The 12,580-nt window shown below is 36.9% G+C and overlaps 1 protein-coding gene across 1 annotated transcript in view; it reads left to right on the top strand.

The window, feature by feature from the left end:
• The first annotated feature begins 1,620 nt into the window (after positions 1-1,620).
• LOC107552677 (regulator of nonsense transcripts 1-like) overlaps positions 1,621-12,580 on the top strand; it is a 27,063-nt gene continuing 16,103 nt past the window's right edge. Inside the window, exons 1-9 of the mRNA XM_016234619.1 lie at positions 1,621-1,990; positions 3,099-3,235; positions 4,231-4,320; positions 4,405-4,572; positions 6,250-6,430; positions 10,391-10,552; positions 11,602-11,686; positions 11,952-12,050; positions 12,392-12,500. Coding sequence (XP_016090105.1) covers positions 1,820-1,990; positions 3,099-3,235; positions 4,231-4,320; positions 4,405-4,572; positions 6,250-6,430; positions 10,391-10,552; positions 11,602-11,686; positions 11,952-12,050; positions 12,392-12,500 — 1,202 coding nt within the window. The 5' untranslated portion in view covers positions 1,621-1,819. The remainder of the gene's footprint in view (positions 1,991-3,098; positions 3,236-4,230; positions 4,321-4,404; positions 4,573-6,249; positions 6,431-10,390; positions 10,553-11,601; positions 11,687-11,951; positions 12,051-12,391; positions 12,501-12,580) is intronic.

Raw genomic sequence — 12,580 nt, 5'->3', positions numbered from 1 at the left:
GGCACACAAAAGTGGAAACACTTCAGGAGTTTCGAAGTGGTCATCGGATTGGTTGAATTATACAGGATTTCCGGGAGACGTGTGTGTCGCGCTCTTTAACGTTCCGCCTGGAAACAAAGATGCCGTGAGACCAAACCCCCTCACCAAAGAAGAAAGCCGTCGTGTTTACAACTGTGACGATGAGTGCTTATCAGGATCAACTAAATGCTGGATTCTCAAAAGTATGTGAAATATTTCAAGTTCGCCGCATAGAATCTTTAAAAAACGTCTGAGAGTTTTACACACCGGTCTGTTATTGTGGCGACATTTCCACGCCCCGAAGCGTGACGCTGAAACTAAACGAACTGTGATTGGTTGTTTGACATGCCGGTTAAATGGCCTCATGGCCAATTAAAGCTGCCATGAATGCCACTGAAGGTCTGGCTACGCGAGACTACATATTCCGTGTGTCTCAATGTTCATACTATCCATCCTAAATAGTATGTGAGATTAGAATAAGTGTGTCCCAAAGCATAGTATGTTGAAAAGAGCATGCCAAAGTAGATGGTCTACTATTTCAGGTCAATTTTTGAAGTGTGGATCCATGCACACTCTAATGGCTAATATTGCCCACAATCCATTGCACTTTGTTGAAGGATTCTGTCCAGAACTACAAACACGAATAAAACGTGTTAAAAACTACAAACATGGTGGATGTGCACGACCGGCGTTTAGGTAGAGAGGCTTAGAAAAAGGGGTTTCAGTTACTAATATTCAACATTTAACCTGGTAAAAAAATATTTATTTAATGCTATCTGTGTTATATTTCATCTGCAACAGCAAAATTAACTTTTAAATGCATCATTATGCATACAATATGACCCGCGGCTCGCAGATCAATGTGCTACTTCTTTTCTCTCCAATATGGTAGGAAGTTAAATGAAATGAAGTGGAGGATGATTGACAGGCCAGTTTACAGTGACAGGATGCGTGTATCTATGCGACAGAGTGACCACAACGAAACACAGTGCCTTCACGACATGGCGGCAGCAACAACACTACAGCGAGAATAAAAGTTACACCGATGTGCAAATCTTCCCACATAGTGAGGTAGACATGTGGGGGCGTGTTAGAATGAGGCGTTTTAGGTAGGCGTGGCTGACTCTTAACTTTTATAAAGAATATCTCTTTGGATTTGAGACTTTAGTCTTTGCAACTTTACAGATCTTCTTTATGCAGCTTGTAACACTCAAAAGAGAAAGGAACAATTGAAATCACATCATATGACCCCTTTAAAGAGGCAGTTGTGTGACCTGATAGTGTGTCCCAAAGCTTGCCTACTCTTACACACACAAGTGTGTACTTTTTCTTCACCAAAATAGTAAGGGCGTAGTACAAGTAGGCACGCAGCAAGAGTTTTTATTTGGACTTTTGCAAAACCAAAGTCGGCTTATTTGGGCCAAATGTTTTTCATAACATTCCTACAATATTTCAGAAGAGCTAGACCTCTATCTTTAAACAATGTGCCGTTAATAGAAGCTCTACAATGGTCTGTGTTTTCCTGACAACAAACAAAACAAAACAGCGAACGTGTGTAGACGTCATCGCCTCTGTGCGCTCCACGTCAGTTGCGCTCGCCCGTGACGTCACCGCGCTCGAGTGGGAGTCGAGTCTTCTCCGGAATCGTTTGCTTTCATTTCTGCACGAGCCCGTCTCGCGCCGTTTCCTTCGCTTCCCTTCGAACCAAAACAAACGTCGCCCGAGGCCGCTCGTTCCCCCGCACCGCTGAGGGATTATTCGGTGTTTTCTGCGAAAAGGCGGCCAGCAAAGCCAGAAGAAGATGAGTGTGGAGGCGTACGGGCCGAGCTCGCAGACGCTCACCTTCCTGGACACGGAGGAAGCGGAGCTGCTCGGGGCCGACACGCAGGGCTCCGAGTTCGAGTTCACCGACTTCACGCTCCCCAGCCAGACCCAAACTCAGGGCCAGACCCAGAGCCAGCTCGACAACCAGGTATAAACACACAATCGAGCCTTTCTGTCAGGCAGCCCTCAACGCGTTTGAGTCCAAATATGGCGAGCTTAGCAGGCGCTAGCCGCGCGGTAGCGTTAGCAACGACAGAGCAGGCCGCCAGAAGAGAGAGAGAGTTGTCAGAGGGACTTTTCTGAACTACAATAGTGTACAAATACGAATTTAATTAGCTAATAAATGAAACTACATATAATAGCTCTTAAGTTGCTATCGATGCTGAAATACGTTACGTCAAATAGCTTGTTTTGGTTGGTTAGCTGCAGCTCTCAGGTGTATTTGTGTACTTTCAGAGGGACTTTTGTGCACTACATTAGTGTCTTGTTAAATTTTAACGTGCTAATAAATACACTAGCTCTAAGGTTGTGATTGATGATGGATGTGTTACGACAAATAGCTTGTTTTGGTTGGTTAGCTGCAGATCTCAGGTGTATTTGTGTACTTTCAGAGGGACTTTTGTGCACTACGTTGGTGTTAATAATAAACTCATTGTCTTATAATATTAAACAGCTTGTTATAACATCTTATTCTCAGAGATGTGGTTTTGTTACAGGTAGCTTGTGTTAGCTGCAGCTGACAGGTGTGTTTTTGTTTACTCTGTTGATGTTATAATGATGTGATGCAGTGGTGTGTGAGATTTTTATTAACTATTTTGGTGTTATAATAACATGCATCCGATTTGTTTTTTTTAACACGTGTTATATTGTTAGGTTTATCTCACATTTATGTGTTTCAGAAGGACTTTATTGAACGACACCTGTTTTTAAGAGCGTATTTGATTAGAGGGGGTTTGTTTGTGTGGTAAATATAACTTGCAGGTGTGTTTAAATACAATTTATTTTATTAAATTGTTGTTACGTTTGCTTTAATAAAAAGGTGTGTTTTCAGACTTTTGTTAAGTATGCTGCTGAGTAAGTCGGGTTGTTTTAGTAAATCAGGTGTGCATTTGTACTTGATTTAACTGCGTTTCTGTTGGTGTAAGCTGCAGATGTGTGTGTTTTGAGGGTTAAATGTGCACTGGATTCAATCTCCAGTTTTCACGCTTGTGCAGTTTGAGATTTGGTGGTGTTGAGGTGAAATGTTTTGTGTTTAGGTGAATGGGCCTGATGGTGTTCTGCCCAATGGAGAAGATGCAGTGGTGAAGACCAGCCAGCTTCTGGCCGAGCTGAACTTTGAGGAGGATGAGGAAGATACTTACTACACTAAAGATCTGCCGGTGCACGCCTGCAGGTACGGATGACACACCTGCCCTGATCTCTCACGCTGTAATCATGTGTCTGTAGCTGTGAGAGAAATAAAATAATGCACGATTCTCTGAAATGCTTACCTCTGGTTGGTCACTCGCAGTATTTTGTGTGTAATGACACTACTTGAGGCTACTTATTTATGTAAAAGATGGTGCATGACCCCTCTGATTGTACATTATGCTGTAGGTCTTTTGTTTTTGAAGTAGTTCTTTATTATTAAGATTTTAGGTTTTAATTTATATGATTGTGTAAAGGGAAGTTTATATTTTCAGATTTGACATTGTCATTATTTTCACCAAACTTTCCCAGTTTTTATTTTATTTTTTAAATATTCATAATTTGAATGTGCATACACTACCTGTCAGAATATTTTTTGACGGGTAGTGCATGTAAGATTTTTATTTTAAAGAAATTAATATTTTTATTCCGTGAGGATGCATTCAATTGATCAAAAGTGACGGTACATACTTTTATAATGTTACAAAAGATTCCTATTTCAAATATTTGTATATATATTTGGATTTCAAATATTACATTTGAATGTATCTGATTATAATCAAATATTTTGAACTTTCTGTTCATCAAAGATTCCTAAAAAATTATGTATCATGCTAAAATAACTGTTTTCAACATTGATAATAATCAGAAATGTTTCTCGAGCAGCAAATCAGCATATTATACTGATTTCTGAAGATCATGTGACACTGAAGACTGGAGGAATGATGCTGAAAATACAGCTGCGCATCACAGGAATAAATTACATTTTAAAATGTATTTAAATTGAAAGCAGTTATTTGATATTGTAATAATATTTCACTATATTACTGCATTTACTGTATTTGTATTCAAATAAATGCATCCTTGATTAGCAGAAAAGACTAGGAAACATTAATAAATCATACTGACTCCAAATTTTGATTGGTATTGTGTGTAAGTATTATCATTTTGTGGGCTGGTTTTTGTTTCGTATGTTTGCAGCTACTGTGGCATCCATGATCCAGCATGTGTGGTCTATTGCAACACCAGCAAGAAATGGTTCTGCAACGGCCGCGGTAACACCTCTGGCAGGTGAGTCCACCAGTCCATTAATTTTGTTAACCAAAGCATTGTTAAAACTTAAAATGATTATTCTTGTCACATTTGTTTTCTCAGTCATATTGTGAACCACTTGGTGAGGGCCAAATGTAAGGAGGTGACGCTGCATAAGGACGGACCGCTGGGTGAGACGGTTCTGGAGTGCTATAACTGCGGCTGCCGTAATGTCTTCCTGCTCGGCTTCATCCCGGCTAAAGCCGACTCTGTTGTGGTGCTTCTGTGCAGGTGAAACATTTGCTAAGCATTTCATTCTGACTCACAAACTCAAATTCAGTCATTCTGGGAAAAGTTTATTTTGATTAGGTTGACCCAAATCTAATTTGATGTCTTTTAGGCATCAGTAAATAAAGGGAGATTTAGTCTTTGGTTTTAGTAATAACAAAAAAAATTTAATATTTTCTACCTGCTGGATTTCCTCTTTATTGTTTGAGTATGACACAATCTGTATTTACAAGATTGATTTAAGGCTTTCAAACTGTTAATATTGAGCTTTTAGACTCTTTTTGCATCTGTGATGGTCCATGCTTACTCAAAATGTGAAATGGGAAAGTCCCATGTATTTTCATTTTTACATGATGTGTGAAGTGTAAGAAACCAGGTCTGTATTTTATGTACCTCGTGTGCTAGCATAATTGCTTTTAATGTGTTTATGATTGCATATTTATAGATAAATGCGTAAATGTTTTATGTAATTTTTATAAATATTTTATTTCCCTAAAATATATTAAATATTCTTAAATCATTGTAATAAATAGTTTGTATTAATAAATGCATAAATTAAATCAATGCATACAAACATGATTTTTTTCTTCTTCTGGAGTTTACCTCTCATGTTGACTGAATTAATTTGATTTTATATTTAATTTGAGCAGTCTAGGTGTACAAACATATACCATATTTCAATTTACATATAGTACTAACTCAATGCAATCATAAAGTACCTTTTGCGATATGAACACAAGAACAATTGCCTTGTTTTTCTTCTTCTGGAGTTTACCTCTCATGTTGACTGAATTAATTTTATTTTATATTTAATTTGAGCAGTCTAGGTGTACAAACATATACCATATTTCAATTTACATATAGTACTAACTCAATGCAATCATAAAGTACCTTTTGCGATATGAACACAAGAACAATTGCCTTGTTTTTTTTCTTTTACAAATAAAGGTAAACAAAAATATATACACAAATTAATAATAATCATAATAAAATATTAAATATGACATTAAATAGTATATCAAATGTATATATTAAATAAAATAAAGGTAGAAATAGTAACTCTATACATCCAGGGAGAGAATGTGTGACCTGATTAAATTCCATTCAAAATAAACTGAAACGACTTTCATTAAAGTCATTATTCTATATATTAATCTCCTCTTAAATTATGTGTAGCAACAAAATCAGTCCATCTTTTTGATACAAATTCAACCCATTTCCTCCATTTTTCCAGGAGACTGGATAATTAAAAAATTTTTTTTTTACTATTTTATTTGAAATGTTTAGTGAAAATTTAATCACACCACTTGAAGCTGTGAAACCATAACATAATTTTGGCATAATTTTATCTGTTGCTGGTTTTATCAGAAGCTGTCAACCATTGCTTATCAAGCATGTGCACTGCCTCTGTCTCGTGGGGGTTGATACAAATTCAACCCATTTCCTCCATTTTTCCAGGAGACTGGATCATTTAAAAAAAAATGTTTTACTATTTTATTTGAAATGTTTAGTGAAAATTTGATCACACCACTTGAAGCTGTGAAACCATAACATAATTTTGGCATAATTTTATCTGTTGCTGGTTTTATCAGAAGCTGTCAACCATTGCTTATCAAGCATGTGCACTGCCTCTGTCTCGTGGGGGTGTGTGTGTGTGTGTGTGTTTGTTTGTGTGTTTAGGCAGCCGTGTGCCAGTCAGAGCAGTCTGAAGGACATTAATTGGGACAGCTCTCAGTGGCAGCCCCTCATCCAGGACCGCTGCTTCCTGTCCTGGCTGGTGAAGATCCCGTCTGAACAGGAGCAGCTGAGGGCCCGTCAGATCACAGCACAGCAGATCAATAAACTCGAGGAGCTCTGGAAGGTACTGTGATGTACTGCTTTCTAGGGATGCACAATATTATTGGACTGATATCGGAGTCGGCCGATGATGGCTTTAAATTTAAATATCGGCATCGGCCCGATATGAAAAATTATGCCGATATGTCTTGCCGCATTTTGCGTAGCGGGTACGCATTTTGACCTTAAAGTATGCTGGTACGATTTGTCACTCTACGCAAAAACCCGGTGACCTGTCCACACGCAGTAAACAAGCAGAAAAAGATGAAGAGTTCAACCAATCAGAGCGTTTTCCGTGTTTTTTTTAATTTCTCTCCAAACTGTCTGTTTGTGTGTCTGTGAGTCGTGCGCTGAGATGAGGAAACACATGTATGGTATTTCCTGGAGTCGTGAGCTCTAGTTCTTCGGTGATGCAAATGTGGACTTTCTGCGCAGGGGCGCCCTCTAGTATCCAGTATGAATGAAACCGACATTATATTGCGTTCATAATGGCCAATCTATAAAAATAATACTTCTCTCAAAATAAATTTAAGGTAGACGTGATAATCCATGTTTTTCTACAGTGTACAAACAACATTTTACTTAAAGTATACTGGAGTTCGTTTTTTTTAAATAGCATTTAAAATCGCTAAAAAGAACTCTCTTGTGTCAAACCACTTGCTAAATGAAGGCGGATTGTATAAAATGGATTTAATGGTTCTGCAACGGCCGCGGTAACACCTCTGGCAGGTGAGTCCACCAGTCCATTAATTTTGTTAACCAAAGCATTGTTAAAACTTAAAATGATTATTCTTGTCACATTTGTTTTCTCAGTCATATTGTGAACCACTTGGTGAGGGCCAAATGTAAGGAGGTGACGCTGCATAAGGACGGACCGCTGGGTGAGACGGTTCTGGAGTGCTATAACTGCGGCTGCCGTAATGTCTTCCTGCTCGGCTTCATCCCGGCTAAAGCCGACTCTGTTGTGGTGCTTCTGTGCAGGTGAAACATTTGCTAAGCATTTCATTCTGACTCACAAACTCAAATTCAGTCATTCTGGGAAAAGTTTATTTTGATTAGGTTGACCCAAATCTAATTTGATGTCTTTTAGGCATCAGTAAATAAAGGGAGATTTAGTCTTTGGTTTTAGTAATAACAAAAAAAATTTAATATTTTCTACCTGCTGGATTTCCTCTTTATTGTTTGAGTATGACACAATCTGTATTTACAAGATTGATTTAAGGCTTTCAAACTGTTAATATTGAGCTTTTAGACTCTTTTTGCATCTGTGATGGTCCATGCTTACTCAAAATGTGAAATGGGAAAGTCCCATGTATTTTCATTTTTACATGATGTGTGAAGTGTAAGAAACCAGGTCTGTATTTTATGTACCTCGTGTGCTAGCATAATTGCTTTTAATGTGTTTATGATTGCATATTTATAGATAAATGCGTAAATGTTTTATGTAATTTTTATAAATATTTTATTTCCCTAAAATATATTAAATATTCTTAAATCATTGTAATAAATAGTTTGTATTAATAAATGCATAAATTAAATCAATGCATACAAACATGATTTTTTTCTTCTTCTGGAGTTTACCTCTCATGTTGACTGAATTAATTTGATTTTATATTTAATTTGAGCAGTCTAGGTGTACAAACATATACCATATTTCAATTTACATATAGTACTAACTCAATGCAATCATAAAGTACCTTTTGCGATATGAACACAAGAACAATTGCCTTGTTTTTTTTTCTTTTACAAATAAAGGTAAACAAAAATATATACACAAATTAATAATAATCATAATAAAATATTAAATATGACATTAAATAGTATATCAAATGTATATATTAAATAAAATAAAGGTAGAAATAGTAACTCTGTACATCCAGGGAGAGAATGTGTGACCTGATTAAATTCCATTCAAAATAAACTGAAACGACTTTCATTAAAGTCATTATTCTATATATTAATCTCCTCTTAAATTATGTGTAGCAACAAAATCAGTCCATCTTTTTGATACAAATTCAACCCATTTCCTCCATTTTTCCAGGAGACTGGATCATTTAAAAAAAAATGTTTTACTATTTTATTTGAAATGTTTAGTGAAAATTTGATCACACCACTTGAAGCTGTGAAACCATAACATAATTTTGGCATAATTTTATCTGTTGCTGGTTTTATCAGAAGCTGTCAACCATTGCTTATCAAGCATGTGCACTGCCTCTGTCTCGTGGGGGTGTGTGTGTGTGTGTTTGTTTGTGTGTTTAGGCAGCCGTGTGCCAGTCAGAGCAGTCTGAAGGACATTAATTGGGACAGCTCTCAGTGGCAGCCCCTCATCCAGGACCGCTGCTTCCTGTCCTGGCTGGTGAAGATCCCGTCTGAACAGGAGCAGCTGAGGGCCCGTCAGATCACAGCACAGCAGATCAATAAACTCGAGGAGCTCTGGAAGGTACTGTGATGTACTGCTTTCTAGGGATGCACAATATTATTGGACTGCACTTGGATCATAGCACTAAATAATGGCCAATCTATAAAAATAATACTTCTCTCAAAATAAATTTAAGGTAGACGTGATAATCCATGTTTTTCTACAGTGTACAAACAACATTTTACTTAAAGTATACTGGAGTTCGTTTTTTTTAAATAGCATTTAAAATCGCTAAAAAGAACTCTCTTGTGTCAAACCACTTGCTAAATGAAGGCGGATTGTATAAAATGGATTTAAAGAAAAAAAGTTTATTAACGAGCTGCAGTTTTATTACATCACGCGCTGGCACATATTCAGTATATTAACGCCACGGATCATCAATAAGGTGCAGATTTAGTCCTCAATTTGTGTTTCCAACACACTTCACAGCGCGCATCATGTGCTCAAACTCATCAAAAGTCAACAAGTTCAACAAGCAACAACGACTTATCCAAGTGACTGATCGCGCGTCTCATAAGTGAGTGGGAATTTACCGAACGTGGCACTTGCGGGAGTTAACACTGTATGCTATACACGCAACCACTCAAATTTCAGGCCGTGTAGATAGGCAAGCATATATACAAATCATTTAGTAAGCAGAAATCCGAAATTTACCTTAACATATTAAGTTAGAGGAAGATGCGACAGAATTGATGCTTGAAAAATGCACTTCCAGCAGCCATGATAAACAGTTGGCGGTTAAAGTTTTCTATGCACAATTTGATTTGACGAAAGTCACGAGACCTATTACTCTCTATCCAATCACGTTGATGGATAAAAAATAAAATTAGAATAAGCATTTAACGACCACAAACGGAGGAAAATAGCGCAGTAAAAGTACCGATACATCACTTAAAATGTACTCAAGTAAAAGTAAAAGTACACCATTTTTAAACTACTCAAAAAAAGTACAATTACTGATAAAAACTACTTAATTACAGTAACGTGAGTATTTGTAATTAGTTACTTCACACCACTGAAGGTCAGAATCTATAGCTTACATGAAAAAAAAAATCAAACATGACATTTGTAAATTAATTTTATATTTACTGTTTTATTCATTAATGTGTAATATGTTGAATTTTTTAAACAAATCATAAGCTCTAAAAGATTTTCTGAATTTTTACAACTCTTTTTACAAATGTTAAATCTTAAAATAAAATGTTAGGGTTAACACTGCATCTTTCTGGGGGGGAAAATGCAGCGATTGATATATAGTTTATTTAGGCTATAGTTATTTTCAAAGCTTCAATGTACTGCCAAAAAATCTTCGTTGTTGTTTATTTAATTCTAAAAAATAATTTCTTGTTAAAAAGTAACCAAAATTAAAAATACTTTGCTTATACTTTGCACAGGAGAGACTTGGTGTTGTTCCAAACAAAAGGAAATATATCGGTATCGGGCAAAATGAGTTGAAAAATATGGGCAAAAATCCAATATCGTGCATCCCTACTGCTTTCTTATGAATACCAACGCAGTTTTGAGCATCCTGTTGTTGCATGACTGTACGTTTTGTCATGTTTGCAGGAAAACCCAACAGCGACCCTGGAAGATTTGGAGAAACCTGGAGTGGATGAGGAACCTCAGCACGTTCTGCTGCGATACGAAGATGCCTATCAGTACCAGAACATATTTGGGCCGCTGGTCAAACTAGAGGCTGATTATGACAAGAAACTCAAAGAGTCCCAAGTATGAAAACCTTTCTGCTCTTCAGTTATTCCTGTGGTTAAACTAGTGAAGATGCAATAGTACTGATATGATGATGATTGCGTTAGTAATTATTATTATTTTTTGGTTAACTTTCTGCTTGAACTATAGAGTGCAACGGGAGCCGTTAAATTGTCCAGTTTCAACCTTTTCCCATTAATTTTCTTCATTGGTAAAAAAAAATCAATAAATAGTTCAGCCCTGAACCAGACCAACCAGCTCTGAAATAAATCTCTGCATTACAACATTTGATTCAAACCAACTACAATCAAATGCATCTGGCGTAACGTCTGTTATGAGGATATGAGCTACTGTGAAATCCACAATAGTACTGCAATATAAACTATCTCCAAGTATAAGATATGATGTATTGGAGGTTTATTACAAACTATTCAAGTACTTTCAAAGGTATAAATATAAACTGATTCAATTATTCACAGTGCTTCATGGGATTGATTTGTCACTGTTAGGCTAAGGTAACAGCCATGGTTGTGATTGGAGGATTTTTGTTAAGGATCATGGGTAGTGTTGTTCTTGACCAGGAATTTGACATTTAAATAGGATTTCATAAAAATGAAGCTAAAATCACACTGACTTATAGCTAGTACAGAATGGATGGGATTTTAATTTCTGAACATGACTGTTGCACATTTTTGCAAGCAAAAAGTGATTTTATCATGTTGTGATTGCCATTTGAAATGTGATATAATTTTCCTATGAGATGAAATTTCATGTCTATGTATCTAAAGGTATATTTTAAAATTATATTGTGATTCCTGTTTTATTTCAATTAATTGTTCAGCCCCATTTCTTTATTTTAATTTTAAATTCTATTTAATTAATCTAGTTAGATGCATATTCAGATGTGTTTTTGATTGATCTTTCCTATTACATGAGTTTATTTTCTCTTAGAAAGGTTGTTTATAAGTGCAAAGTCCAAATACAGAATCAGATTTAATGTGTCAGAGACTGCGAATGTTAAAACATTTTATATTTATTCTGCTTGCTTATGTCCTGTCTTTTTAATTCAGACTCAAGACAATATAACAGTGAGGTGGGATTTGGGACTGAATAAAAAGCGGATAGCTTATTTCACTCTGCCCAAGACGGATTCAGGTGGTAATATTTACTTTCAGCATCTTCTGTGTCTACCAGTGGTTCATATCCATCCCATCCCTAACACCGTGTCCCATGCATCCCTCATCGATGTGTGCACGGACATGAGTGTGCGCGCGCGCGTGTGTGTGTGTGTGCATGTGTGTTTGTGGTGCTGTAATTGTGTATGTGATGGATATATAGCTCTATTATTGTTATTAGAGCATAAATCCGCAAAATGTGGTCTCTCTGACTATGTTTTCTCTGTGTGGGTGATGTTTAACAGACATGCGACTGATGCAAGGAGACGAGATCTGTCTGCGGTATAAGGGAGACATGGCTCCACTGTGGAAAGGGATTGGACACGTCATCAAAGTCCCGGACAGTATCCTTTCAGCAAAGATCAAGCTCGCTGTTGTCACACAATGACAGCTATTATTTTCTCTTGATAATGTGCATAGGAATGCATTGCTTATACTTAGGATGGCTTGACAAGCAACCACCCACCCAGAACACACTAGCAACTACATAGCAACATAATTGCAACCTCTGCAAAGCAAAACTCAGACAACACACTTGCATCGTGACCATGAGTTTTGTAGGCACTCTTTATATCAGCAGAAAGTCAGTAGCGCGTTCTTACTGTGCTGTTTTGATGTACGAGTATGTAAGTGTCTTACAGGGCGCTATATTGTATGGTTGATTCCTTAACCGAGATACTCTCAGATTATGGAGATGAAATCGCCATCGAGCTACGCAGCAGTGCTGGTGCACCTGTGGAGGTGCCGCATAACTTCCAGGTGGACTTTGTCTGGAAGTCGACATCTTTTGACCGGTTAGTCCTCTACTATCACATATACGCTTTCACTAGTCCATTAAATTATAATATATATCTATATATATATATATATATAT

Source organism: Sinocyclocheilus grahami, unplaced genomic scaffold (assembly GCF_001515645.1).
Source record: "Sinocyclocheilus grahami isolate Dianchi unplaced genomic scaffold, SAMN03320097.WGS_v1.1 scaffold456.1, whole genome shotgun sequence".
Classification (NCBI taxonomy): Eukaryota; Metazoa; Chordata; class Actinopteri; order Cypriniformes; family Cyprinidae; genus Sinocyclocheilus; species Sinocyclocheilus grahami.
Note: the sequence above shows the minus strand (reverse complement) of the source record. Positions and strands in the feature narration are given on the sequence as shown.